Source organism: Typha angustifolia, chromosome 12, assembly GCF_048772165.1.
Source record: "Typha angustifolia cultivar Huaian chromosome 12, ASM4877216v1, whole genome shotgun sequence".
In the NCBI taxonomy this organism is placed as follows: domain Eukaryota; kingdom Viridiplantae; phylum Streptophyta; class Magnoliopsida; order Poales; family Typhaceae; genus Typha; species Typha angustifolia.
In genome coordinates, this window is record NC_133250.1 from 665882 (window position 1) to 693874 (window position 27993).

At 39.2% G+C, this 27993-nt stretch overlaps 7 protein-coding genes and 2 non-coding genes across 10 annotated transcripts; 3 read left to right on the forward strand and 6 right to left on the reverse strand.

The window, feature by feature from the left end:
• The first annotated feature begins 8167 nt into the window (after window positions 1–8167).
• Window positions 8168–9060, forward strand: LOC140772562 (probable CCR4-associated factor 1 homolog 11). Its single transcript, XM_073114692.1, has one exon. The coding sequence runs from the start codon at window positions 8191–8193 to the stop codon at window positions 9022–9024; it is 834 nt and encodes a 277-aa protein (XP_072970793.1). The 5' UTR covers window positions 8168–8190; the 3' UTR covers window positions 9025–9060.
• An 841-nt stretch (window positions 9061–9901) lies between these two features.
• On the forward strand, window positions 9902–15249 carry LOC140771907 (transcription factor E2FA-like). Of its 2 annotated transcripts, none has more exons than XM_073113733.1 (14): window positions 9902–10400; window positions 11669–11861; window positions 12061–12120; window positions 12284–12369; window positions 12449–12537; window positions 12620–12674; window positions 12834–12886; window positions 12968–13018; window positions 13110–13158; window positions 13279–13344; window positions 13432–13508; window positions 13627–13855; window positions 14492–14558; window positions 14660–15249. In XM_073113733.1, the coding sequence occupies exons 1-14, from the start codon at window positions 10239–10241 to the stop codon at window positions 14794–14796; spliced, it is 1374 nt and encodes a 457-aa protein (XP_072969834.1). In that variant the 5' UTR covers window positions 9902–10238; the 3' UTR covers window positions 14797–15249. The 2 variants fall into 2 exon arrangements, with proteins under 2 accessions (XP_072969834.1, XP_072969835.1); XM_073113734.1 differs by having other exon boundaries at window positions 14663–15249.
• A 22-nt stretch (window positions 15250–15271) lies between these two features.
• LOC140771909 (uncharacterized) lies at window positions 15272–16248 on the reverse strand. The gene is made up of 3 exons (XM_073113737.1): window positions 15979–16248; window positions 15712–15900; window positions 15272–15611 (listed from the first exon to the last, which is right to left on the reverse strand). The coding sequence occupies exons 1-3, from the start codon at window positions 16186–16188 to the stop codon at window positions 15450–15452; spliced, it is 561 nt and encodes a 186-aa protein (XP_072969838.1). The 5' UTR covers window positions 16189–16248; the 3' UTR covers window positions 15272–15449.
• Window positions 16249–16848: 600 nt separating this feature from the next.
• Window positions 16849–19589, reverse strand: LOC140771908 (putative HVA22-like protein g). Its single transcript, XM_073113736.1, has 6 exons — window positions 19261–19589; window positions 19067–19165; window positions 17926–17973; window positions 17779–17842; window positions 17479–17685; window positions 16849–17194 (listed from the first exon to the last, which is right to left on the reverse strand). Exons 1-6 carry the CDS (start codon window positions 19290–19292, stop codon window positions 17072–17074), a joined length of 573 nt encoding a protein of 190 aa, XP_072969837.1. The 5' UTR covers window positions 19293–19589; the 3' UTR covers window positions 16849–17071.
• A 597-nt stretch (window positions 19590–20186) lies between these two features.
• Window positions 20187–20396, reverse strand: LOC140772765 (small nucleolar RNA U3). The gene has a single exon (XR_012106342.1). It is a non-coding gene; the product is annotated as a small nucleolar RNA U3 (small nucleolar RNA).
• Window positions 20397–20709: 313 nt separating this feature from the next.
• Window positions 20710–20923, reverse strand: LOC140772766 (small nucleolar RNA U3). The gene has a single exon (XR_012106343.1). It is a non-coding gene; the product is annotated as a small nucleolar RNA U3 (small nucleolar RNA).
• Window positions 20924–21783: 860 nt separating this feature from the next.
• On the reverse strand, window positions 21784–22740 carry LOC140772477 (transcription repressor OFP13). Its single transcript, XM_073114565.1, has one exon. It carries the CDS (start codon window positions 22610–22612, stop codon window positions 21893–21895), a length of 720 nt encoding a protein of 239 aa, XP_072970666.1. The 5' UTR covers window positions 22613–22740; the 3' UTR covers window positions 21784–21892.
• Window positions 22741–24361: 1621 nt separating this feature from the next.
• On the reverse strand, window positions 24362–25254 carry LOC140772540 (probable CCR4-associated factor 1 homolog 11). Its single transcript, XM_073114656.1, has one exon. It carries the CDS (start codon window positions 25229–25231, stop codon window positions 24398–24400), a length of 834 nt encoding a protein of 277 aa, XP_072970757.1. The 5' UTR covers window positions 25232–25254; the 3' UTR covers window positions 24362–24397.
• A 1162-nt stretch (window positions 25255–26416) lies between these two features.
• LOC140771633 (uncharacterized) lies at window positions 26417–27985 on the forward strand. Its single transcript, XM_073113198.1, has one exon. The coding sequence runs from the start codon at window positions 26485–26487 to the stop codon at window positions 27778–27780; it is 1296 nt and encodes a 431-aa protein (XP_072969299.1). The 5' UTR covers window positions 26417–26484; the 3' UTR covers window positions 27781–27985.
• Window positions 27986–27993: the final 8 nt, after the last annotated feature.

Genomic DNA, 27993 nt, shown 5'->3' on the forward strand with positions numbered 1-27993 from the left:
TCTCAAGCTATCGGTCGCCTCGTCCTACTTCGCCAAGCTCGAGGGAGATTCCGACGACAAAGGCAACGTTGATAGGGCCACGACAGTGACGACGAGGATGCAAGAGCTCCTTCATCCACTTGTCGAGATGATTCATTCTAGAACCGGTTCGCTGTTGAGGTGACAACAACGATAGAAGAAGAGGAGGGGATGAGGGCAATCAAAGACAATTACAAATCAAAAAGAAGACCAACTTGGAAGAAGGCTTCTCCTTCATGGTTTCAGAGTGAAATAGATCATGCCTTCTCTTCTTTGAGCCAAACAACAATTTAGACCAAAACCTCCCTCTCTTTTTCTTCTTCTTCTTCTTCTTCTTCTTCTTCTTCTTCTTCTTCTTCTTCTTCTTCTTCTTCTTCTTCTTCTTCTTATTATTATTATTATTATTATTATTATTATTATTATTATTATTATTATTATTATTATTATTATTATTATTATTATTATTATTATTATTATTATTATTATTATTATTATTATTATTATTATTATTATTATTATTATTATTATTATTATTATTATTATTATTATTATTATTATTATTATTATTATTATTATTATTATTATTATTATTATTATTATTATTATTATTATTATTATTATTATTATTATTATTATTATTATTATTATTATTATTATTATTATTATTATTATTATTATTATTATTATTATTATTATTATTATTATTATTATTATTATTATTATTATTATTATTATTATTATTATTATTATTATTATTATTATTATTATTATTATTATTATTATTATTATTATTATTATTATTATTATTATTATTATTATTATTATTATTATTATTATTATTATTATTATTATTATTATTATTATTATTATTATTATTATTATTATTATTATTATTATTATTATTATTATTATTATTATTATTATTATTATTATTATTATTATTATTATTATTATTATTATTATTATTATTATTATTATTATTATTATTATTATTATTATTATTATTATTATTATTATTATTATTATTATTATTATTATTATTATTATTATTATTATTATTATTATTATTATTATTATTATTATTATTATTATTATTATTATTATTATTATTATTATTATTATTATTATTATTATTATTATTATTATTATTATTATTATTATTATTATTATTATTATTATTATTATTATTATTATTATTATTATTATTATTATTATTATTATTATTATTATTATTATTATTATTATTATTATTATTATTATTATTATTATTATTATTATTATTATTATTATTATTATTATTATTATTATTATTATTATTATTATTATTATTATTATTATTATTATTATTATTATTATTATTATTATTATTATTATTATTATTATTATTATTATTATTATTATTATTATTATTATTATTATTATTATTATTATTATTATTATTATTATTATTATTATTATTATTATTATTATTATTATTATTATTATTATTATTATTATTATTATTATTATTATTATTCTTGAATGGCTTGGATTGATGAGTAGCAATCTTCCCTTTGAGGAGCTGGGAAAGGCTAGTGGTGTTGCTAGGTTCTTAATCATGAGGAGGGGAAGCAGCAGAGGAGGAGAGATTTGGGCTAGAGGAGCAAGCAGTGGAGGCAGTGGAAGAAGCATTTGTAGTAGAAGTAGCAGCAATCGTGAAAGATGAAGCTGAGAGGCGGCTAAGCCTTTCCCTTAGCTCGATTTGGCTCGGTCTAGCTCGAGCCAGATCGACTTGAATGAGGCTTGATAATAGGTTTATTTCAGGCTCGAGCTCAACTCGAGCTTGGTCTGGCTCGGCTCGGGCTTGGCTCGAGTTGAGATGACCCAAGTCTGAGCCGAAGTCGGCTTGCTCAAGCTTGGCTCGTTTACACCCCTGCTGGTAACATCGCAAAGCTTCTTAGACTTTGCCGTCATTTGCTTCAAGTCCCCGCTCAAACTCTTGTCGTCGTCATCTCTCTTGCCGGCCTTGAGGAACACCGAAGAAGAGGATCCAGACTTGTGGAGCTTGGAGATGTTCTGTCATGTTGCTTTGACCTTGATGACCCCGGACTTGAGGATGATCTTGAGGCGGTCGAAGCGAGAGCGGGGGTGAGGGGGGAGTGAGGGTCGTCCTCCCCGGAGAGGGTGATGGGTTGCTTAAGGAGGGCGACCGGCTAATGGCTCATGCTAGGTTTGGATGAGGTCATTTATGGCTACTCGTCGGAGAGGATCTTAGGGGTTTCTTCAAGAAGAGGGCGGGAGGGAGAGGCGGGTCGGGGTTATTAGGGTCAGATATGTTAGTATTAGGGATCGAGGAGAAAGAGTGAGGTGGATGAGAAGTAGAGGATTGGAGGAGGAGTCGGATTTGGAGAGTTGGTGAGGAATAAGGATCGCTAATGTACAAGTGCATTCAGTTTGGGTCATGAATGTTGATTATGAGTGCAGCTAATTCACTCTCTTCTCTATCGCTACCCCTTTATCTCTATGGACATCGAGTTTCTTGGAGTTGTTTATGTCTCTCGTCAGCATCCCTCATCATACTATCGACGAACGCTATGCTCTTATTAAGAATAACGTCGACGCGCTTCAGCTCATCCAAGTCAGCATCAACATCACCCTTTCCAATATGAATGACAAACTTCCCGACCTTAGGACAGGCAACGCCATGCACTACGTTTGGGAGTTCAACCTCCTTGGGTTCGATATTCACCGCCAACCCCACAACCCGACATCCTTAAATTTATTGGTGTTGTAAGGCATCAACCATGCACATCTCCATTACTACAGAATCGACCCGCAACACTTCGCTTTGTTATTCATGGAGTCACGCCTTGTTTGCAACGACTCAATTCGCTAGATCAACTTCCATAGCACTTATGACTTTGCCTAAATCTTCAAGTATTTGATCGATGGAAAATTTCCTGATAAATTCGTAGATTTCATGCAATTGGTCTTTGTCTTCTCCGGGAATCAGATTTACAATGTGAAGAATATTATTCAATATTGTGATGGAATCTACGGAGGATTAGAGTAGACAGCGAGATTACTGCATGTTGAGAGGATTATAGGGAGGTCTCATTAGGCGGGGTTTGATGCCCTTCTCACAGGGCAAGTCTTCATAGCAGTTTAACCAACGTACTGGTATACTCTATGGAGTGCAAGTGTTCTAGAAGTTAAATCTTTAGTTAGTGTTATCTTAGTTAATTGTGTATCTTTATATATGAAGATGTATACTTTATCATCAGAAGAGTTTAGTTGTAGTCTTATATATATTTAATTATATCTGTTAGTTTTTGTCTATATTGTCAATATTATATAGTGAATAATCTTCACTAATATGCACCACGGGGTTCAATTTTTAATCTTTTGAGTCTATTTCATAATCAATACATAATCAAAGGAAATAATAATAATAATATAAGGGTTAATTATCTGAACACTTTGAATTATACCCGATTTTCACGAAAACCCCCTAAACTTTTTTAAATTACAATGTCACCCCTAAACACCCTAAAAATTTTAATGTCACCCTTTCGTTAGTGTACCATCAAAAATATTAGACGAATTAGCTTATGTGGTAGTTATATCAACGAAATTAATTTTAAATGACCTAATGCCCTTGTAATCTTTACACAACCCATTAATTAAATTAGGATAAAAAATATTCTAATAAAAAAATTAATTTTTCTTAATATTATATTCAATCTTCTTCCTCTACTCCACAACGTCACCACCCTATTTTCTCCCACCGTCCTTCCCTCGCTTATATTCTCTCCTTCCCCCAAATGTTGTGCCGCATGTGATTGGGAGGCCATAGCATGCTCACTGCCACGTAGTGTGGGACAGGGAGGCTACGATGAGCTTGCTATCGATCGTGTGGAAAGGGGAGGCCATAGCGAGGTCTGTTGCGCTGCGTGGATGGGGAGGCCGCTGTGAGCTCGCTGCCACACTACGTGGGATGGGGAGGCCGCGATAAGCTTGCTACTCACTATTGTATCGCGTGGGACGAGGAGGCTGCGACGAGCTTACTGTTGGGCCGTGTGGGAGGGGAGGCCACGGCGAGCTTGCTATCGTCACCCTCCCGCTCACGCATTGCCCGATGTCAAAGGTAGAATGAGTGGAGACGGGAGAGAGAAGAGAGTGAGAAGACGGGAGAGAGAAGAGGCTAAAATATTTACTATTTTAATTTTTTTTAAAATTAATAATATTGTGATATATTAATTAAGGGTATAGTTGGTCATTACACATTTTTTGTCACCATCGTTACTGTTTCCCTTTGCACCAAAATTTAGGAGTGACATTATAACTTAAAAAAGTTTAGAGGGTCTCCGTGAAAACCGGATATAGTTTAATGGGTATCAACATAATTAACCATAATAATAATAATAATAATAATAATAATAATAATAATAATAATAATAATAATAATAATAATAATAATAGTAATAGTAATAAAAGGAAGTAATAATAACTAAAGAAAACAAAATAAGAAAAATATAAAATATAAAAAATAACATTAAAAAAATAAAGGAAGAAATAATAATAATAATAATAATAATAAAGGAAACTATTATTATTAAAGGAAATTTAAAAATAATAATAACACTTTAACGAGGTTCTCCCAGTTTGAGTTGGATTCGGGTACAATACTCGAATCCGTCACTACCCGAATCCGACTCGAATTCAAATTAAAACCCTATAAATAAAGGTAAGAAAGGAAAAAATAATTAGAGCCACAGAGAGAGCCAGAGATGGAGAGAGAGCTAGAGACAGAGAGATTATTAATGGAGATGGAGAAATGCTCGGTTGTCGTCCGATCTGTTTGGGCGGGGAACGCGGAATATGAGTTCAGTCTAATTCTCTCCATTGTCCGCGAATTCCCATTCGCCTCCATGGACACCGAATTCCCTGGCATTATCTACGTCTCCGACGGCTACCACCCTTCCCAACTGACCCCGGAGGAGCGGTACACCCTCATCAAGGCCAACGTTGACGAACTCCAACTCCTCATTCGAGTCCGATTGAAATTAAAGACTATATATAATGCTAAGAAATGGACGTTCAATTAAAGGAAATAATAGTTAAAAAAATAAAAAATAGATAATAATAATAATAATATTATTATTATTATATTTTTATTTTTATTTCCTTTAATTATTATTTTCTTAATAACTAAAGAAAATAAAAATAAAAAATAAAAAAATAATAGCAATGGTAATAATAATAATTAACGGAAATAAAAAATAATAATAATAACAAAGGAAATAAAAAATAACAATAATAATAATACTTTAACCCAGGTGGAGTCGAATTCGGGTACACTACCCGAATCCGACTCTGATTCAAATTAAAACCTACAAATAAAGGTAAGAAATGGACAAAACAATTAATGAGCTAGAGACGGAGAGAAAGAGCTAGAGACCGAGAGATGTCCGGTTGTCGTTTGATCCGTTTGGGCGGGAAACGCGAAATACGAGTTCAATCTAATCCGCTCCATCATCTGCAAATTCCTGTTCGCCTCCATGGACGCCAAATTCCCCGGCGTCATCTAACCCGTTTAATAATAATAATACTTTAACCTAGTTTGAGTCGAATTCCGGTACACTACCTAAATACGACTCCGATTCAAACTAAAACCTATAAATAAAGGTAAGAAATGGATAAAACAATCAATAAGCCAGAGACAGAGAGAAAGAGCTAGAGACAGAGAGAGCCAGAGCACTCGATATAATGGAAATGGAGAAATGTCCGATTGTCATCCGATCTGTTTGGATGGGAAACGCGAAATACGAGTTCAATCTAATCTGCTCCATCATCTGCGAATTCCTGTTCGCCTCCATGGACGCCAAATTCCTCGGCGTCATCTACATCTCCGACGGCTACCACGCCATGTGGGATGGGGTGGCTACGATGAGCTTGCTATCGATTGCGTAGGAAAGGGAGGCTGCAGCGAGGTCGCTGTTGCGCCTTGTGGATGGGAGGCCGCTATGAGCTCGCTGCCACAATGCGTGGGATGGGGAGGTCGTGATGAGCTTGCTACTCACTACTATATCGCATGGGATAGGGAGGCTACAGCCAGCTCACTGCCAGGTTGCGTGGGAGGGAAGGTCGCGACGAGCTTGCTATCATCACCCTTCCGCTTTAGGGGTGGTAATCGGGTCGAGTTAAGCGGGTTTGGGTCGGGTCAAATTGGGGTTGGGTCAACTTTATCCTAACACGAACATGACCCGATTAATAAACGGGTTGCATTTATTAGACACGAACATGACCCGATTATTAAACGGGTAACACAACACGACCTGTCTAACCTGTTTAATAAACGAGTTGTGTTAACACGACATGGTAACACGACTCGTCTAACCTGTTTAATAAACGGGTTGTGTTAACACAACACAATAACACAACCCGTCTAACCCGATTACCTTATATAAAATTTAAATTTTATTCTATAAAAATAATGCGTTAACAAACAAATTAACCTACTTTCATCATTAAACTCATTCAAACATAAAAATTATAATTCTATTAATTTTAGTTAGATCCCGAGCACAAAGAAGAGCAGCCGCTACTTCAAGACGAGCGCCAACGACAGCCACCGGGAGGAGTTGCTAGATTTGAAGTCGACGGGGAGAAGGGAACAGAACTCCCGGTTATGCAATTAACAAGGCGGAGGCGGCAAATGTAAGCGGAGGCGATAGACGGAGGCAAAGGCAGTAGACGGAGGCAGAGGTGAAGGCAAAGGCAGCGGACGGAGGCGGCAGAGATGGGGGCAAAGGCGAAGGCGGCAAATGGAGGCTAAGGACGAGGCGGCAAACGGAGGTGAAGGCGGCAAACAGAGACGAAGGCGGAGGCGGCAGAGATGGGGGCGAAGGCGGAGGCGACAGAGATGGGGGCGAAGGCGAAGGCAGTAGAGACGGGGGTGAAGGTGGAGGCGATATAGACGGGGGCTAAAGCGGAGGCGGCAGACGGAGACTAAGGTGGAGGCGGGCGAATTTTTTCCCCCCTTTTCGTTGAGGCAGCTGGAGAGGATTGAAAAATGAAGAGGTGGTGTTAGGGTAGGTGTAATTAGATCTAGGGTTTTAGTTTATATATATATTAAACGGGTTAAACGGGTTAGCGGGTTGACCCGACCTGATCCAATTCGACCCGTATGCTTAAACGGGTCAAACGGGTCAAAACGATTCGGTAGTATAAACTTGAACACGACTCGATTATTAAATGGGTTAGACGGGTTGACCCGTTTACGTCCCGAACCCGATTATACTAAACCCAAACTCGATTAAGAGCCGGGTTATCATGTCGGGTTATCAGGTCGGGTCAAATTTTGCCACCCCTATTTTGCTCACGCATTGCCAAATTCCAAAGGTAGAATGAGTGAAGATAGGAGAGAGAAGAGAGTAAGATAGAAGACAGGAGAGAGAAGAGGGTAAGATATTTACTATTTTATTTTTTTTAAATTAATAATATTTCTGTCGTTGTTGTTACTATTTCACTTTGCCCCAAAATTTAGGGGTGACATTGTAACTTAAAAATATTTAGGAGGTCTCCGTGAAAACCGAATATAGTTTAATAAGTATCAACGCAATTAACCATAATAATAATAATAATAATAATAATAATAATAATAATAATAATAATAAAAGAATTAATAATAACTAAGAAAACAAAATAAGAAAAAATAAATAAATAACGAAGTAAGAAATAATAATAATAATAATAATAATGATAATAATAAAAGGAAATAATAAAAGAAATAATAATAACTAAGAAAACAAAATAAGAAAAAAAAATAACAAAGTAAGAAATAATAATAATAATAATAATAATAATTATTATTATTATTATTATTATTATTATTAACCGAAATAATAAAGGAAATAAATAGAATAATAATAAAAAAGGAAATTAAATAATAATAATAATAATAATAATAATAATAATAATAATTAACGCACGTTCTCTGAGTCGGATTCGGTACAATAATCGAACCCAACTCGGATTCGGTACAATAATCGAACCCGACTCGGATTCGTCACTACCCGAATCCCAGTCGGATCCGGGTCTAAAACCCTATAAATTAACTTCAGAAATGGAGCCAGAGGGAGCCAGAGACAGAGAGAGAGAGCTAGAGATAGAGATAGAGAGAGATCACCAATGGAGATGGAAAAATGCCCGGTTGTCGTCCGATCTGTTTGGACGGGGAACGCGGAATACGAGTTCAGTCTAATCCGCTCCGTCGTCGGCGAGTTCCCGTTCGCCTCCATGGACACCGAATTCCCCGGCGTTATCTACGTCGCCGACGGCTACCACCCTTCCCAGCTGACTCCGGAGGAGCGGTACACCCTCATCAAAGCCAACGTCGACGAACTCCAACTCCTCCAAGTGGGCATCACCCTGACCGACGCCGAGGGCCGCCTCCCTGACCTCGGCACCGACGGAGCCAAGCGATACGTGTGGGAAATCAACATCGGGGGATTCGATCTCCGGTACCATCCCCACAACCCGGAGTCGATCGAGCTGTTGCGATGCCAAGGCATTGATTTTGAGCTGCTGCGGTGCTGCGGGATAAACTCGGCATATCTCGGCCAGTTGTTGATGAGGTCGGGGCTGCTCTGCAACACCTCTGTCAAATGGGTGACCTTCCACAGTGCCTACGATTTCGCCTATCTCATCAAGATTTTGATCGGAGGGAACAGGGGCCATCTCCCCGACGACATGGGAGAGTTCATGAACCACCTCGACTTCTTCTTCGGAACGGAGAACGTCTACGACATGAAGCATATGATGAGGCACTGCGACGGATTGTACGGCGGACTCGAGAAGATGGCGAGCTTATTGGACGTCCGACGGGCGGCGGGGTTGTCTCACCAGGCGGGTTCAGACGCCCTCCTCACCGCTCAGGTGTTCAGGAAGCTGAGGGAGATGTATTTCGCCGATGGAGGTGTTGATGCACACGCTGGTGTCATCTTTGGTTTACAAGCCAATTAGTTTGTTAAAGAGTCCATTCAAATGTCTAAATAACTATTATACATAACTCATACTACCATCTTACATCCATTCTTTTTTGTCACTTTATTTGTTACCACTCTTTGTTGTTGATGAAAGATAATAAATAATCTCTCGATAAATTCTTTGAATTTGTGTTCTGAAATGTTCTACTGTTCCATTTAAGCCCACATATTCCAAATTAAAACAAGCTGCCATTCCAACATCTCCACCAACTCTTGCAAATTAATCTTTTCTACTCCCACTGTCGCACAGTCCAGACAACTTTGATAGTGTTAGGATCCAGAATAATAATTAGTCAACTCATCTTGGTTCTAGGTGGACCCCCACCCCAAAAAAAGACGCCCAAAAGCCCAGTACGTGCTTGTCACGTGAGTAAAGGAGTTGCCTCAGCTCACGTGCTTCGCTCGGTACACCGCCCGCCAAATCCCGCGGCGTGCGTTAGCCCAGGGCCCAAAAGATCGCGAGGAGACGACGACCCAAAGGCGCGCGCATCGCCGATTCGAACGAGAGAGCCAGCCTTCCTTTACTGGGTTGGAAATTGAGGAGAGAAAATTCTCCGTTTATTTTATTTTTTTAAAACGGCACCCTACATTTTTATTAATTTTTTATCAGGACTATGTTTTTCAGTTATTTGTAATTCAATCCCTGTCCGTTTAAATATACCTGAAATAGAGGGGGCGTTTTGCATAAGATGAAATGTAGGTCGTGATTTGCAAATCACGACCGTTGATTTCGTGCATAAACCTGAAAGGGGTCTCTCTCTTTTTTATTTTCTCTGGCAATTAGTAAATTTCGTTGCTATATTTAGTAATTTTTTCTAATATTATTCCATCACGCCTTCCCTCCATATCTATGAGAGGAGTCCGAAGTCCGAACTCTTATAATTTCCCTCCCTTCCCTCGTTTTCTGCTCTCCCCCTTTTAACCCCTCTTCTCCTACTCTCTCTCTCTCTCTCTCCTCTCCTCTCCAGATCTTCGATCGGGTTAGGGTTTCTCCACCTCCTCCCCCTCGCCATCGCCGCCGGCGAGTCGAGATCTCCGCCGCCGATTCGTCGTCCCCTCGTGATTCCGCGCCGAATCCGACCAGAATCGAGGGTTTGGGCCTCGGATTCGTTTCCGATCGGGTTTCAGGTGTTCTATAGCAAGATCGGGTGTTTATTGGTGGGATTTTGGTGGGCGATTGTGCTGGATTTGATGGCGGCGCAGCAGCCGAGGCAGATCTCCCAGCCGCCGCCGCCGCGGCATGTGCCGTTCCCGTCGGCGAGGCCGCCGTTCTTAGCGCCGGACGAGTACCACCGCTTCTCGGCTGATGGCCGTCGAGATGACATGACCGATGCCCTAGTCATCAAGACACCAGTGAGTTTCCTGTGGAGGTTTCGGTGTTACTGCTGTGGCTTGAGATGAGAATAGAATTTGTCGCGTTGGGTTTTTACGTGTGTTTTGTAGTTCAAGTGAAGTAAAAAATGGTTGCTTTTTCTTAGGTATTGTTTGGTTTAAGGAAATTCCGGGTTGTGCAAAGTATCTTTGTCATTTGAGATCTATGTTATAGTGAGTCCGTGAGTCTAAATGATAGCTAACCTGACTTGCAAGAAAGAATGATTGTAGGAAGTACTGCCTTGGATGCTGTACAAAGCCTTTTAACTATACGCACTGATGCAGATTTTGGTAATCCTGATGTGCTCGTCACGTACTAGGTTCACTTGAATTGAGTAAAAAGACAGGCGGTGAAATGCTTTAATTAGAGGAAGGATATGCTTTTTGTTCTGCAACACTTTCTACGGATTTTTATTAATAAAGACAAAGAGACCGAAGTGTAAAAGATTTATATTTGTCTACTGCTGTGTTTTGAGCTTCCTGAGTGATAGAAGTTCAGGTCTATGCTGGTCTTGTGGAAATGCAATGAGTGTTGAATTTCAAATGTGAACATCTATAAATTGGTATGGAGAATTTGCTGCAAGCATGAGTTGGGAGTCCTTTTTATTTTTCAAGGACACTGAAATGTATATGTGGCTAGGTATTAATGTTTTTTTACTTTTTAGATTAATTGATTATTAAGCTTACTGAGAGGAGAAATGCTAAAGGGAACCAACTGATTAGCTGCTACGATGAAAGGAGTTCTTTTGGCTCTCGTTTCAAAGGTCTTGAAGATCAGGCTGGATGTTGAACTTTTTTTTTACGGTAGAAGAAACATGGAAGCTCTCATCAAGAGATACCATTAATTCAAGTTCGATAAGAAGGTTCAAATGGCTTACTTCTACTAGTCACTTTGTTCGCACATCTAATGTGTCGCTTAACTTCTCACTTAATTTCATTATATCTGCATATGCATGTGTGTAGTTTGTTACTCTAATTGTTTGTGTAGGCGTGACTGCTTGTTTATTATTAGACTGCATTCCACGAACTGCATTCTTAGCATTTTTTATTATGAGTTTTACAGTTTATTAGTAAAGCAGATAGTTGATCAAAAGTAATAATATTCTTCATCAGTATGACTTGCTGCATATCATGTGAGGTCACCATTTTATCATAGGATATTTTATCTTTAATCTTTGGAATTGATATGATTTATAGTTTTATACTACAGCATATGAACATATTCAATTACAATACTATTTTCTTTGCAGCTGAAACGAAAAGCTGAGCAAGAGGAAAATGAGGCTGCTGAATCGGTCGAATGGATGAGTAGTGCAGGATATGCTGAAGCAGTCACCAGTCCACTTCTTACGCCAGTATCAGGAAAAGGTGGTAAATTGTATGGCAAGTCCAAAGGTGCAAAGTACAATAAAGCAGGTCCACAGACCCCTATGTCAAATGCTGGTGAGTAATATTCATTCTTGGACAATTTATAGCTAGTTGTTGTTTTACAGATTCTATTTTCCTTTTGTTGGAATTTGGCTACACTTTTGTTTACATCATTGGACATTTGTCCTGACTACTGAGAACTTCTGATGTCAGAAATTTTGGACTACATTGACATGGCTGGGGGTTTAAAATGTATCATCTTTGTCCTTTGCAGGTTCCCCTTCTAGCAATCCACTAACTCCTGTTGGTACCTGCCGTTATGACAGCTCGCTAGGTGATTTCAGTTGTCTTTAGTTTAGAAGTTGTTATCATATACTGGAGAATCCAATTGTAAATCATCTTTCACTTGACAAAAATTCAGAAGCATTAGATCTGGAAAGCTTATTTGTAGATTTCCTTCTCTGCAATACTGACAGTTCTCTTTGCAAATTTTCCAGGACTCTTGACAAAAAAATTCGTCAATTTGCTTAAGCATGCTCAGGATGGCATACTTGATTTGAATAAAGCTGCAGAAACATTGGAGGTTAAAGTACCATTACTGATTAAATGATGTATACTTCTGTCCTTCAGGTATCCTTAAGAAATGATTTCTGATCTTACAGGTGCAAAAGAGGCGGATATATGATATAACTAATGTTCTTGAAGGGATAGGGTTGATAGAGAAGAAACTTAAGAACAGAATCCGTTGGAAGTAATATACGCTTTCTTTCATATTCCAATCATTTTCCTATGTGCTTGTCCTTTATACTACTAACATCTGCAGCTTCTGACAGAGGACTAGATGACTCAAGGCCAGGAGCCGTTAACAATGACGTTTCTATTTTACAGGTACTGTGCTTGCATGCATTTTCTTGCTTGTAGTCTAAATCATTATCCTTTCACTGCATATTACTGAAACCTGAGGTGCTAAGCCATCTGCTTTATATATGTACTTGGCATGAATGAAGATGGCTGAATCTAGTTTCTTACCCTTCCCTTTTTTCTCAGGCAGAAGTTGAAAATCTCACTTTGCAGGAGCAGAACTTAGACGAATGTATTAGGTTGGCAGCTGGTCAAACTTCTCGATTGATCTTCTATATGTTATACTTGCAATATCCTCTGAAACTTTACATTGTATGCAGCGAAATGCGAGAAAAGTTAAGGGCGCTTACAGAAGATGAAAATAATCAAAAGTAATTGCCTTAATCTGCAGTTATTTGTCCCAAGATGTTTGGGTTAACCATGTCTTTGACAGTCAATTTGATTGTCGGTCTATTCCTGTAGGTGGCTCTATGTGACTGAAGATGACATCAAGGGACTTCCTTGCTTTCAGGTCTGGCTGTTTGGCTCGTAAAAGTATTTCTTTGTTGTATAAACTGCCTTTCAACGCCATCACAGGTATCTCAGCTTCTGTACTAAGCCATCGTAATTAATATGCTTTCTTTATTTGCAGAATCAAACCCTAATTGCAATAAAAGCACCACATGGTACTACTCTGGAAGTCCCAGATCCCGATGAGGTATGGAAAAGCAAGATTAAGGAATATGACTTAAATGTGCACTTTATTAAGTCGTAATTTTTGAGTAAGTTTTCTCCCCACATGCAGGCTGCTGATTATCCTCAGAGAAGATATAGAATCGTCCTAAGAAGTACTATGGGTCCAATAGATGTTTACCTAGTTAGGTAGTGTGACGTTCCTTTTTGCTAGTCGGGTACCTAAATTGCAAATGCAAAGTATAGCAAGGGGACACATTTAAATGGTATCTATATGTTCTGATTCTTTTTCTTCTAATATTTTTAGTCAATTTGAGGAGAAATTTGAGGAGATGAGTGGTGTGGAGACACCTCCAAAGCAAGTTCATATGCCAAATTCAAGGCCCATTGAGAACTCTGAAGTGGCTGAAAGTATAGAGTTGATTAGAGGTAAAGAAAATGAAATAAATATTCAAGATGGCCAAAGGATTCCTGTGGATTTAAATGCCTCACAAGATGTTGGAGGGATGATGAAGATTGTTCCTTCAGATGTTGATGTAAGTTCCGTACAGCTACGCTAATTTTAGTTCTTGATTTCACTAATTTGCAAACTTGCTGCCAATGCTTGATTTATTATACAGTATGAAAATATTCCTTGTTCCCCATGAGTAACCAATCTGATCTTTTGTAAATTTATTACATTTCACCTTATTTTACTTGAGATTGCTCTGGTCTGATCAATGTGCTTCCATTGTAAGTTGTTGCCACCTCTTCTACATCTATGTTTCTTATTGTTTATTTTTTAAATGTTCAATATCCTAAAAATTTGTGGTGTGGTTCTTCAAATTGAGGTCTTGCACATGCCAATAGTAGTTCGTGGGCCTGAAATGACTATTAAATTTGCTTAGTATATTTAAAGCCTTCCCAGAAAGAGGTAGAGACTTTATTACCTTGGTTTCATATTGTATTGACATGATTTGTGAAACAAGGTATCACCCTTTAAAAGTTGCTGGATGTTCTGTGTTTCTTCCATAGCTAAATTACCGTCAGTACTTAAAAGTCTTCCTCATGCATGAAGGATAAAAAAAGAACAGTCCTCTCCCTATCTTAGGAAAACAATCCTTTGTGTCGCTGAGCTGAAATTAGAAAATTTCATTCTTTTAGATTGTATGCTTAACTTTGATGTTTTGCAGACTGATGCAGACTACTGGCTTTTATCAGATACCGGTGTTAGTATCACTGACATGTGGAAGACAGCACGTATCCTTTTAAGAATTTCATTATCAATCTTCTTCGTTCATCTCTTCGATTAGATAACTTGTGTTCTCCATGCAACTACAAGTACTTGACTTCAACCACAGCAGAAATTCCATGGGATAGGATGGACAGATTCTGTTCAGATGATTTCCTAACCGATGAGGTTAGTACACCTCGACCAGGTAATCAGCAGCCTGGTGTAATTGATGCCCCTGCAGGTACAAACTCGACTCAGAGATAGAAGGAACTTGTCGAAGTTAAAGTTCAGATATTTTATAGCTGGAGGCACTCGTGTTCACCAAGCGCAACATAGCAAGGACATCGATTGGGTGGCAAATTATCTTCGTTCCAGGCTGCAGCTAAACAACCATTACATGAGGGAAAACCAAGTATCTCTTCAATCGCAAAGCTGATGTACAGACTAGTGGCATATCTGGTAACATACAGGAGGCACAAATCGATCTAGATGCCTTTTATTCTGAAGCCTTTTTTGGGAGGTATATTCCAATCTATAAATCGGCGGCGTCATCAGTGAAATGTAACTTAAGTGAAGGAAACATGGAAATCACTACATCTTCTATGTATTCCACAACTTGTCTAGTCATTTCATTTCAACTCTTACATAACCCTGTTGTTTTTAGTCCTGTAATAGCCATAATTACTCCAATCAATCAGATAACTTACCTTGCTTTCAGGTCATTTGCAGAGTCAACTCATTAAAGAAACAGTGAATTATATTTATCCTGTCAGCATACAAAGATATTCTACAGGTGCTCACTTGCTCAGTTTCTTTAACTCTCACCATAATCTCTCAAGTTTACATGCAAGTCATATAGAAGAGAAAGCAGACAAGAAGAGCAGCAGAAAGGGTTGAAGTAGAGTATTTGTTTGTGCTCAATTTTCCTCCTTAGTTCCCTTCTTCCCAATCCAACTGGCTACAATTGGAGTGAGGGCCACTGTGGGAGGAAACCTAATTGGAGACGCAGCCTTGTGTGCTGCATAGGCCAAGGCAAATGTTCCCACCTTTCCTCCAGTCTCATCTGTTGCAATTCCAATCTGCCACAGGGAAAGATAACACATTGCTACACTTCTAATCTAAACTACATAGAAGATAATTGCATCTGTAAAATAATAATAATAATAATAATTTGTTTACCTTGACGAGTAGTGATTGGACATCAATTCCAGCACTTATGAGGAGGTAGCAAAGTGTAAAAGAGATCAAAGAGAGGGTAATTGAAGTGGCTAGATAAGCCCCACCATACTTAGCCAACAATTCCTTTGCCTGATCCGTCTTAGACTTCTCCTTCCCTTCCTCGTCTCCTCCCTCCTTGGAGCTAAAGATCTACGCAACACCAAAAACCCATCTCAAAACGCTTGATTCCAAGCTCTCGGGTCTAACTAAAAGCTCCTTAGCCATTACCTTCCAAAGACCAAGCTCGAGCCCATACTTCTCCGTGACCTCCTCGGCCGTGGAGGTGGCCTTGGACGACTCCTCCTTCGTTTCTTGCAAAGCGCGAATTTTGACGCGATTCCTGAGGTTTTGGAGTTGGGTCTCTCGCCTGGGTTGCAGGAGAGGACGGCGTTTGGTGAGTGGTGGGAGGGTGGAGAAGACGAGAGCTGCGGTGGCCATCGTGCAGAACACGGTAGTACGAGAGAGCTTTTGGACAAGTGATTTGAGAGAAAGATAGGATCTTTGCGTCAGCTCTAACTAATACTGGGCCAGAATCGTAGTTTGGGCTTCGTCTTGGGCCATTATTTTAGGAGGATTTCGAAGGGAGGAACAAGAGACAAGTAGCACCATTGGATGAGCGCCAACTAGACTATTCTGAAGAACATTCTTCTATCTCTTAAACCTTTAAAAATGCTCATTCTATTAGATTTTTTTTTTATTTCGTTAGAAATATATAACAACGTATAAGTGTCATTTAATCAATTTAGAGCTTCCATGGATCATTTTACTTTATTTTAAAAGAAAACAAAAGGAGAGGAACAATATTGGTAAATTAGTTATTTATTTTGTTAACAATGATTCATTTTTTTATAGTTTAGAATATCAACGTAAAGATGTGGTTATGGATGGAGACTTAATATATTTTTGCATCACCTGAATTTCAAACTTATCACCAAAAAAAAAATAAAAAAACTCTTTTGTTTTTCTGACATCTTGATAAATAAATATATGAAAGATGTGGTTTTCTGCAACTGTTGAAATATTATATAGGTGGTGATTCACAGATTAGCCCTTTTCTTTTGCATATCACTACCACTCTAAATTGCAAGAATAGATAAACATACTAGGAGTAATTCCTATTTTTACCCTTTCCATTCTGTATTCATAAACTACACATAGTTATTGATGGACAACAATAGATGCTCAACAAATTAACAATTAAAAATTAAAAAAAAAACAAATCTTCACCTTTCATGATTTAATTCTCTCTCTTTTAAATATTTACACTAAATTCTATCTTTCTTTCTTTAATCTGTTCTTTTAGCAGGTAATTTTAACCCTCTTAACGCCTGTGGTGTGTCCGTCGTTGATTGACACGTGGATCGTCGCCTCTAAACTCCACAAAGTTGGGCTCATCCGGCAGCAACTGTTGGATGATAGGCTGCAGTCCTGGCAGTTTGTTCTCCTGCGAGATTGAGAGAATATTTTGATTAGATTAAGAGGAAGCACAAGAGTTTTAAGTATAATGGCACAAAGTTTAAAGGACTCATTTGTATAATCTAAAACAAATGCAAAAACATAACAATATCTTATGTTAATGCAAAACTAAGCTAGTAGCTCAACTATCCCATTTGCATCAACTATCGAAGAAATCAATCTAAGATCGCCGATCTTTATTGCTTACGGATATAGTGAATACAACACTGACATGACAGAGATTAAAAAAAAAAACCGTAAACTAGAAGTTACCTCCGTGCTCGATGCTTTAGGTTTCCGAGAGATGACATAGTTGAGGGTTTCAAGAAACAACTCTGTTCCTTTATCAGTAAAATTCCTGATGTAGAACACTATAAGTTGCCCTGCTCTAGCCCTCAAGTTCCATAACCTTTGCTCAATATCTGGTTCATATTGCATCACTAGTGGTTTCAGGAAGGTGTCATAGATGAGATCAGATCCCTGTGGAATAATATACATGAGATTAATCATATCAGCATCACATAAATTTTGGTATAATTGTACATTATTTAAGAAGTTCTATCCATTAATTACCTTTGTCTTTGGATACCATAAGTAGACAAAGAAGGCTAGCTTCAATTCTCCATACATTGGCAACCTTTCATGGACAGAAAATATTTATATATAGCCATTATGACAAGTAGTTAATTAAGGGAGTAATTATCAACAATTAGTTCTTACCATGAGGCAAAGTTGTCTCCTAAAGCTGTCACAATTGCAACTATGATCCTGCAATATTAAAATTTTCTTTTAGACAAGCAGTTGACCTAAAACTAAAACTATGGTACATATATATTATGCCTCTAAACAAAAAAAAAAACCCTTGATAGGGATTATTGAAATCATGTCTAAGTAATCATAAAACATCCTAGCATACTAGTACAGATCAAATTTGAGTAATTACTTGTCCTTTTCTATGGAAATCAGCCAGCTGACACATTAGCAGCTACTAATGTCCAAAGTCTTCCAGGAAAACTTGTGCATTTGTTTGTCCCATTAGACTAAGTCCTCTTAGTATTAATTAATTCCCCCTAAATTATTAGTGTGCTAACCACTTCATCTTGGTATACTTAGTTTTCTTCATTCAAACACTCTGTTGGATTAAACAAGAGAAAGAAAGTAATAAAGAAAGCCACAAACAGATGCAGGCAATAGGAAAGCCTTTCTTCCTTCTAATATGCTCCATAGAAAGAAACTGATACACTAAAACTAAAGGTTGGTGCCATGTCTTAATTTTTTTACCAAAATAAATCATCCATAGACTTAATATCAAAAGGCTTTTATTTTTTATTTTATTTTTTTTATTGTAACACTAAAAACGTTGATCATGTAACGTTTATATAAGAAGAAGACGCTGAACTTATAAAAATACTGATAAGTTTAGGAATGATCTATTATGGTCAAAATAAAAAATTGAGAAGAACTGGTCAGAGTAAAAATTTGACAAGCTTCTATTATTTTGACTGCAATGACTAATCTCCATTCCATTGTGCAGTAGATCCAACCTTATTAATTTTCGTTTTTAAGATACCCAATCAAACCTCTTGATTGAATTGGTATTTTAAAAGACCAGAGCAATAAAAGAAGAGGCATTTCACTGTATCATGAAAGCACATCCTACCCAATTCCTCCCTAAAGAAAAATTCAATCCAAAAAACTAGTCATCAATCCGAATTCCTAAACTCCATTATCCATGGCATGAACACAACGATCCAGCATCATCACCAGACCAACACAAGAACTGATTTAACTAAGTCAAGGAATGAAACCTTTTCCCTTGATTTCTCTCAGAGAGGAAATGATTTGGGTTAATAATACTAACCAGTATTGGCACCAGAACCGGAGCTGATCGATGCGGCCAGGCCTCTGCTCGACGATCTTGAAGCACTCGAACGCCGGAATAACAAATCCAAACAACAACCTGCAAAAGGAAAAGAAAAACAATAACATTAGTTTTGAAGGACAAAGAGCAAAAGAGAAAGAAGATGAAGGATTGAAGAAATGAAAACAACGTACACAAGAACTTTGGTGAGGAATTCCCCCAACATCTTGAGACGCAAACGCGAGAAGGCTTCTCTCTCTCTCTCTCTCTCTCTCTTGCCTACTTGTTTCTCCTGGCGAATGGCGATGGGACTCTGTCTCTAATTAGCCTCTTCCCTCCTCTCTTGCTTCTCTTAAACGGAAGCTCGGGGGGCTCGGCAGTTGCTTTCCGGGATCAACTTCCGGGGAAATTGTTTAGGCCCAAGACGTTTGGTCAAATGACCATGGCGTCCACGACATCACATGGATGATGTGGGAGTGGGAGGGGAGGCTGCCATGAGGGTATTTTCGGGCTTTCAATTTTGGCGGCGTTCCGGATTGGACCGAGTCCTAGCCATGGACCATGGCTTGACCTGGCCTGGCTTAATTGTGGGGGTGGGGGGTGGGGGGGAGATGAGAGAGGGATAGGGATAGGATTTATTAAAGAAAGAGAGGTTTGATAGATGAAGTAGTTAAGTTTGATGGGATAATAATTGGGCAATTAGAGAGAGGTTGTTATATCCACCAAAAGGCCTCTGGTAGCTTTCCATTCAAAATATTCTACTACAGGGTTAAGTAGATTAATAGAGTTTGGTTAATAATCCAAAATTGGTAGTTGAAAGATCATGTCAATTGGGTTGAATAGCTGGTCAGTCTTTTAGGTGTTTGAATTCCTCTGCTGATGATGGCAATTTGTGTTTTTGGGTTGAATCACTCGGTGTGATATCATGGTCTTGAATGTTAATTCTTCTTCTCCATTCCTCCTCTGCTGTGTTACTGACATGTGTTTAAACAACCACCGTCTAGAAACAGAATAACTGGTGATAAATTTTCTGACCGTTGTTTGTTTCTGTTCTAGAAGAGAAAATGGTGTGATCCATTGATATAGTCGATTAGCAAAAAGAAATTAAATATTTGGGGAGAGTCTGTCAGACAACCTCAGAACCATCCCAGGTTGCCGAAGCCAGCTGAGAACGATCCTCTACAGCATTTGATCCGAAGGATCGTAGCCGTTAATCACGCTCTAGTTCTGAGGTCATGATTCATCCACCAGACTTGGTTGCCTGTCTCCTTTGTACCAAAGGATACAGTGGTACGAGCCTATAGAACAGATCCTGTTCAAGTAAGGTCGTGCTTAGAGATGAGCGTCGATGACTTATAAAGCCGAATCTTTTATCACCACTAGTCGATATGGGACTAAAACAGAATATTTAAATCACTAGAAATTTAGTGCAAAACGGGGCTTGACAGAATGTATCATTTGAATAGTTAAAGGATATGCCCAGCTACTGGAAGTTCTTTAAGCCTCGAGTCACAATTTTGTTAGTTGTCAATGGCTGCAGAGTAGTACTCTGGCTATGTATATTGTTTCTGTCCAGCAATATATCGAACACCTAACGCGCATCCCGCAATCAATCCTATCAGGAGGGAAAAAATAATTGTTGTAGTCTGTCAGACAACCTCAGAGCCACCCCAACCAGGACAGAATCCAAAGCTGAGAACGATCCTCTACAGCGTTAATCCCGAAAGATCGTAGCCGTTAATCACGCTCTGGTTCTGAAGTCATGATTCATCCACCAGACTTTGTTGCCTGTCTCCTTTGCACTAAAGGATACAGTGGTACGAGCCTATAGAACAGATCCTGTTCAAGTAAGGTCGTGCTAAGAGAAGAGCGTCGATGCTTTATAAAGCCGAGTCTTTTTTCACCATTAGCCGATATGGGACTAAAATGTCGTCTTTTTTTAAAAAATAAAATGGGCCGAGATGGGCTTTCCGGATCACCTGGAAAGTCAAAGATCAAAATGCCATCTTTTTTTAATTTGAAATAAAAATATCTTTTTATTGTATTCAAAGTCAACATAATTGCTAAATAATACTCCCTCTCACGTTCGGCAACATAATTTCTAAATGTAACATTTAAATAGTTGAAGGATATGCAAGGAAGTGTACATTAATTCCAGCTAGTTGCCCAGCTATTACAAGAAGTTCTTTAACCATTGACTCAAAAGTTCTATTAGTTGCCTTCATATCAGAGTTCGTAATTATCAATATATAAATATTTCCATATATTTCTACAAGAAAAGAACAACAAATAAAGAGAAATAAAGTCAATAGAGCTATAGCCTTAGGTTCGGCATCCCTCTTATCTGAATGTTATAGTGCGAATTACGTAAATAGTGATCGAATCCAATGGCTGGCACGTAGCATCCATTGTCGTTTCCTTGACATGACTCATTTTCCACCGAAGAAATTATCTCATATATATATATATATATATTCTTTTTAAAAACACTTAATCTCCTGCAGTTCAAACTAAGTCACAATTATTAACAAATAATTAACTGAAAAGAAGATATTAGCACACGAATAGTTAATATTAATACTCTTCTATTGGTGATAGAGCATGAGTTGGTACGACATGACGCGTTGTCTCATATTAGGTGAACTATTAGACTGGCGTGCAAAATTATTCTCTCATTGTGGGACAATCTTTGCCTCCTCATAGGTAATGACAAAAACCCAAACATTTACTCAAATGGATAGAAGCATGCCAAAGGTTACAATGTACTTGTCTCAAGTTACGATATACACAATGCACCAGCATTGTAGCTACTCTGATGGTTAAGTTTCAAATGCAAGAACTGATCAAAGATGACCCACTTCCTTCCTCCACCTCTTCATTTGTCTCTTGAAATGTGATAGTAGAGCATGAAGAAGGAGAAGGAGAAGGAGAAGGAGAAGAAGAAGAAGAAGAATTAGCAAAAGCCATAAGCAAATCTACAAAAGCTCCAAGTATATACTCATGGTTCTTCTTCCCGTTGACCCTTAGATACCACGCTAGTAGCTCTTCAAGGCAATCCCAGTCCTTGAGCCCATGGGCCAACACCATCTCCTCCATGGCCATGCGGAAGTCGTGGTATGGGTCGCTCGACTCCATTGTCAACGCTACGCTCTCCTTGAACACCAACTCGCTCGCCTTCCTCGCCTCGTCCAGGATCGAGCTCGTCCTCCCGGGCTCGAAGAAGAGCCGCTCCGACCGCACCCCGCTCACCACCGCCACGTCGTGCACCGACTCGGCCGAGGAGGAACTGCTGCCGGCTGGCTCCGCCGAGTTGGTCAGCCACGACTCCGTCGACGCGTCGTACACCGAGTTCGCCGTCTTGTAGATGCTGTCGGCTTCCGACTTGGCTCGGAAGGAGTCGGTCTTCGGATTCTTGCATGATGGCCATGGCCATGATGATGGTGGAGGTGGGTAGCAGTAGTAGTAAGATGATGTACCATTCCTCCTCCTCCTCCTTGGTATGTCTCTCAACTTGAACAACAGAGAGCTGAAGCCCTTCTTGCCCATGAAGCAACTCTAGAGAGAGAGAGAGAGAGAGAGAGAGAGAGAGAGGAGAAAGTATGAGATGTGGTGTTAATGGAGAATGGGATTAAGTTGGGATTTGTTGGTGGTGGTTTTAAAGCTGAGGGGAGGAGAGAAAGCATGGGAGGGGGCAAAGAGTGTGGTGGGGATCAATATACACCATTTGATTGTTTTAAATTTTTTAATTTGCTAGGTTTATATTATAATATATTATATTATATCTGATTACAAAGTCTATGTACTTTTATTATAATACAACATCCTGTTCAGGCTCTCCACCAATTTTGTATTTTAACTTTTAAGGATTGCAATGCATAAATTCTTAGAGAAATTGATCAGAAACACACCAAGGGTCACCAGGGCATCCAATGGTTTGATAATTTAAATCATGGAGTGACCCAACGTGCCTCGAGATATGTGTGTATGTGCACGAGTTCTATAGCAGTGCTTTAGTGGTAATTCCAAGGCATTGCTCTAGTTGATGATGTAATTAAATAAGTATGAATGTGGTTGATGTGAGGCTAATTTAGAGGAGAGGAGCAATAAAATAGTCTCCTGGGTGTATCTCTTTGTACCAGGTACTTCCTATTTGTTGATAAAACAAGGCAAAAGAATCTAAGGGAGCATGGTATCCATTTATTATGACTCACTGTCTCTTGTTAGGTTCCCTGTTCCTCTATAAAGACAAGGTTATGAAGCAAGCTTATCCTAAAGCTAATCTGACATAAGAGTTTAGCTAGTAGGACAAATCCTAAGTTGATATGGAGAATGGACAAAATTCTGATTGATGTGGAGATAAAACGAGTGATTCAAGGATGAGAAATCTAATAAGTAAATAACATAGGAACAGGACAAAATGTTTCCTCTTATTTAATTATATGAAAATTTATATATAACACCCCGTCTTTTAATAAAATTATAGTTTATATCCTATAACTTTACTATTTACAAATCGAGTTTATAATTTAATAAATATGTGCAAAAAAAAAATACCTTGTCGTTAGATTAGTTCGTTAAACTTAACTAAAAATAAAAATATTTTAGCCATTTTAAAAATAAAATATCTATACTTAATTAAATATCTTGACGGTGTTAGTTTAAATTTAACCCAGGGTATTTTTTTACAAATATTCACTAAATTAGAGGACTTAGTTTATAAATAGTGAAAATATATTATGTAAATTATAGTTACGTTATGAAGAATTATATACAAATTTCTCTTAATTATATCATCTTATTACCTTTATAATCTTTAGGATAAATTATATTTAGTTGCACATGGAAAGTTGACCTGTGCTTAATTTTAATGTACATAGTAATTGAAGACATAATCATGAGACAATAATAGACTAACTAACAGAATAAGAGTATAATCAGAGTTTAAGATACCAGGACAGGAATCCGCAATCTAATGTAGATATTTACCATCAGATGGAAGACTAACTAACAAACACCCAAGAAGTCAACTCTTACACAACATAACTTTATTGTCAAAGATGTCTGGACTGTGGGAGTAGAAAAGATTAATTTGCAAGAGTTGGTGGAGATGTTGGAATGGCAGCTTGTTTTAATTTGGAATATGTGGGCTTAAATGGAACAGTAGAACATTTCAGAACACAAATTCAAAGAATTTATCGAGAGATTATTTATTATCTTTCATCAACAACAAAGAGTGGTAACAAATAAAGTGACAAAAAAGAATGGATGTAAGATGGTAGTATGAGTTATGTATAATAGTTATTTAGACATTTGAATGGACTCTTTAACAAACTAATTGGCTTGTAAACCAAAGATGACACCAGCGTGTGCATCAACACCTCCATCGGCGAAATACATCTCCCTCAGCTTCCTGAACACCTGAGCGGTGAGGAGGGCGTCTGAACCCGCCTGGTGAGACAACCCCGCCGCCCGTCGGACGTCCAATAAGCTCGCCATCTTCTCGAGTCCGCCGTACAATCCGTCGCAGTGCCTCATCATATGCTTCATGTCGTAGACGTTCTCCGTTCCGAAGAAGAAGTCGAGGTGGTTCATGAACTCTCCCATGTCGTCGGGGAGATGGCCCCCGTTCCCTCCGATCAAAATCTTGATGAGATAGGCGAAATCGTAGGCACTGTGGAAGGTCACCCATTTGACAGAGGTGTTGCAGAGCAGCCCCGACCTCATCAACAACTGGCCGAGATATGCCGAGTTTATCCCGCAGCACCGCAGCAGCTCAAAATCAATGCCTTGGCATCGCAACAGCTCGATCGACTCCGGGTTGTGGGGATGGTACCGGAGATCGAATCCCCCGATGTTGATTTCCCACACGTATCGCTTGGCTCCGTCGGTGCCGAGGTCAGGGAGGCGGCCCTCGGCGTCGGTCAGGGTGATGCCCACTTGGAGGAGTTGGAGTTCGTCGACGTTGGCTTTGATGAGGGTGTACCGCTCCTCCGGAGTCAGCTGGGAAGGGTGGTAGCCGTCGGCGACGTAGATAACGCCGGGGAATTCGGTGTCCATGGAGGCGAACGGGAACTCGCCGACGACGGAGCGGATTAGACTGAACTCGTATTCCGCGTTCCCCGTCCAAACAGATCGGACGACAACCGGGCATTTTTCCATCTCCATTGGTGATCTCTCTCTATCTCTATCTCTAGCTTTCTCTCTCTGTCTCTGGCTCCCTCTGGCTCCATTTCTGAAGTTAATTTATAGGGTTTTAGACCCGGATCCGACTGGGATTCGGGTAGTGACGAATCCGAGTCGGGTTCGATTATTGTACCGAATCCGACTCAGAGAACGTGCGTTAATTATTATTATTATTATTAAATTTCCTTTATTATTTCCGTTAATAATAATAATAATAATAATAAATATTATTATTACTGTCATTATTATTATTATTATTTTTTCTTATTTTGTTTTCTTAGTTATTATTAAGTTATTTATCAGAAAAAGATAAAAATACCATTAACTAAGATTACTTTGAAAACCAAAATAAGGATATATTTTTTTTTATTTAACTTGAATAAATTTTAATGGTAGTTTACTCAATAGATATTCATACATAAAATAAGGATTTAAAAATTTTTACATATTAAAACTGTGTGTTCTGAGCAGCATGTAAATAGTAACTTTAGAGAGATATAAAAGCAAATATAGAGATATTTTAAGAGTATATGCATTAAAAAAATTAAATTTAAAACACAAACATGTTATAAACTAATTATTTTCAAAAATTTAGGACTAAAATGTTATTAAGATACATAATAAAATAATAAAATATTAAGAATAATTAGGTGACTTTGCAAAAATAAAATTAAGTTACGTGAGTCAATAATTTTATAGTTAGGGTTTCAGGTTAACAATGAAGGTTAAACATTTCCCCTATCTAGTAGTTATTTGACTTAAACTTTAATAAGGCTTTTTATAACTGTGACGGCCGGTTAACTAAATAAAATCTTTTATTTTTTTCTAAAAAAATGTAATTTAATGCTTCTAATTGACTGCATCTTTGCATGAATACCTTTGTATGGATTGTGGAAAACTGAAGTCTTCTAATTTATCTTTAGATAGTAACTAAAATTTGATAACCACTCACTAATGTGTGTGTGTGTGGAGAGTTCATGCTTAATTTTTGAATCATAATTGATATTCAAACAATAGTACTCAAATCTGGATCCGACCCGCTTTCTTATCGGATCAAATCCAGTCGAAGTCAGCTCTATTTACGGGGTCAACCTATTACTGGGCTCGGGCAAGATCCGGGTAAGAGACGTATATAGAGATCTCCACGGTCACATTTCCTTACTGAAAAGCAAAGGACTAAAAAAGAAAAAGATCCAAAAACTCACCGGCGGTGACCAGATCCTTGCTCCACCGCGATGCCGTCCACCGCCGGTTCCCCATCCCCCTCCTCCACTTCCTCCGCCACCACCGCCACGGAACCCAACCTCCCCAACCCGAACCCTAACCCTAGCGGGATGCAATCATGGTGGGAATCCGTCTCCAAGGCTCGATCCCGCATCCTCTCCCTCTCCTCCCTCCTTTCCTCGCCGGAGCTCGCCTCGCTCGCCGACTCCGACCGCCCCGCCCGCTCCCTCCTCTCCTCCTCTGCTTCCTACTCCGCAGTTTCCGCCGCCCTCTCTTCCTCCTCTTCTGGCTCCGGCGACGATCCCCTCTGCCACTGGCTGTACGATACCTTCCTCCTCTCCTCCGACCCCGACCTCCGCCTCGTCGTCGTATCCTTTCTCCCCCTCCTCTCCTCCCTCTACCTCTCCCGCCTCCCTTCCTCCCCTTCCCTCGCCGGATTCGAGGCCGTCCTCCTCGCCGTCTACTCCTCCGAGGTCAAATCCCGGGCCGGGAAACCCCTCCTCGTCTCCGTCCCTGATCTCTCCCTCCCTTCCCTCTACCACTCCCCCCGCCCCGTCCCCCGATCCCCCCGATCCCCTCCCCAGCCCCAACCGCAACCTTCCGTCTCCATCCTCTCCCCGCCGCTGGAGCCGCAGGTCGCCGTCAAATCCACGAAGCGTGCGTGCATCATCGCCGTCTCTCTCGATTGCTACTACCGGAGCATCGCCCTCATGCCCGCGTGCTCAAAATTGGATCTTTGCGAGGCGGTCGCCGCGTGGGCCGGGCAGTACTGCCCCTGCCGCTTCGAGCTCGACGATGGCGTTGAGTTGGAGCGAAATTTGTCATCCTTCTCGTCGCTGTCGCCTTCTTCGTCGTCGTCGTCGATCGAAGTCAAGAACTTTGGGGCGGAGGAGGAAGAAAACGGCAAGGTTGGAAGCGTTACAAATGAGATGGTAAGGTTGGAAATTGGAGACGGGGGCAATGCGAATCATTGTAATGGAGGAGAGGAGAGGAGGGGAGCAAGGGTTGCGCTCCCTTGGGAGCTTCTCCAGCCGGTGCTTAGGATCTTAGGGCATTGCCTTCTTGCTCCTCTGAACTCGAAGGAGGTAAGGGATGCCGCTTCTGTGGCAGTTCGCTGCGTTTATGCACGGGCTTCTCATGAGTTGATGCCGCAAGCGATATTGGCTGCTCGTAGCTTGATTCAACTAGATAAGGGTGCGCGAAAAGCTGCAAAAGAGTCTGGCACTGCAATGGTGCCAAGCACAGGATCGAATCCCAATACGCCGAGCAAACCGAAGAAGCCAGAGATTCTTTTGGTCTCGAAATGAGCCTCCATTCTGTAGATGGTTTACATGAAGAGATGAGTATTATGTTGTTCTTCTGTTTGGAATTCCTTCACCTTCTCCTATGTTTCCTCTGTGGCCTTTTGGAAGATTGTTATCAGTGGCAAGGCAGAGAATCTTAACATTTAAATGGTGTGTACTTCTTCTTCTTATTAACTAATCAATGTATCTTGTGCTTGCTTTTCTAGTATGTATGTG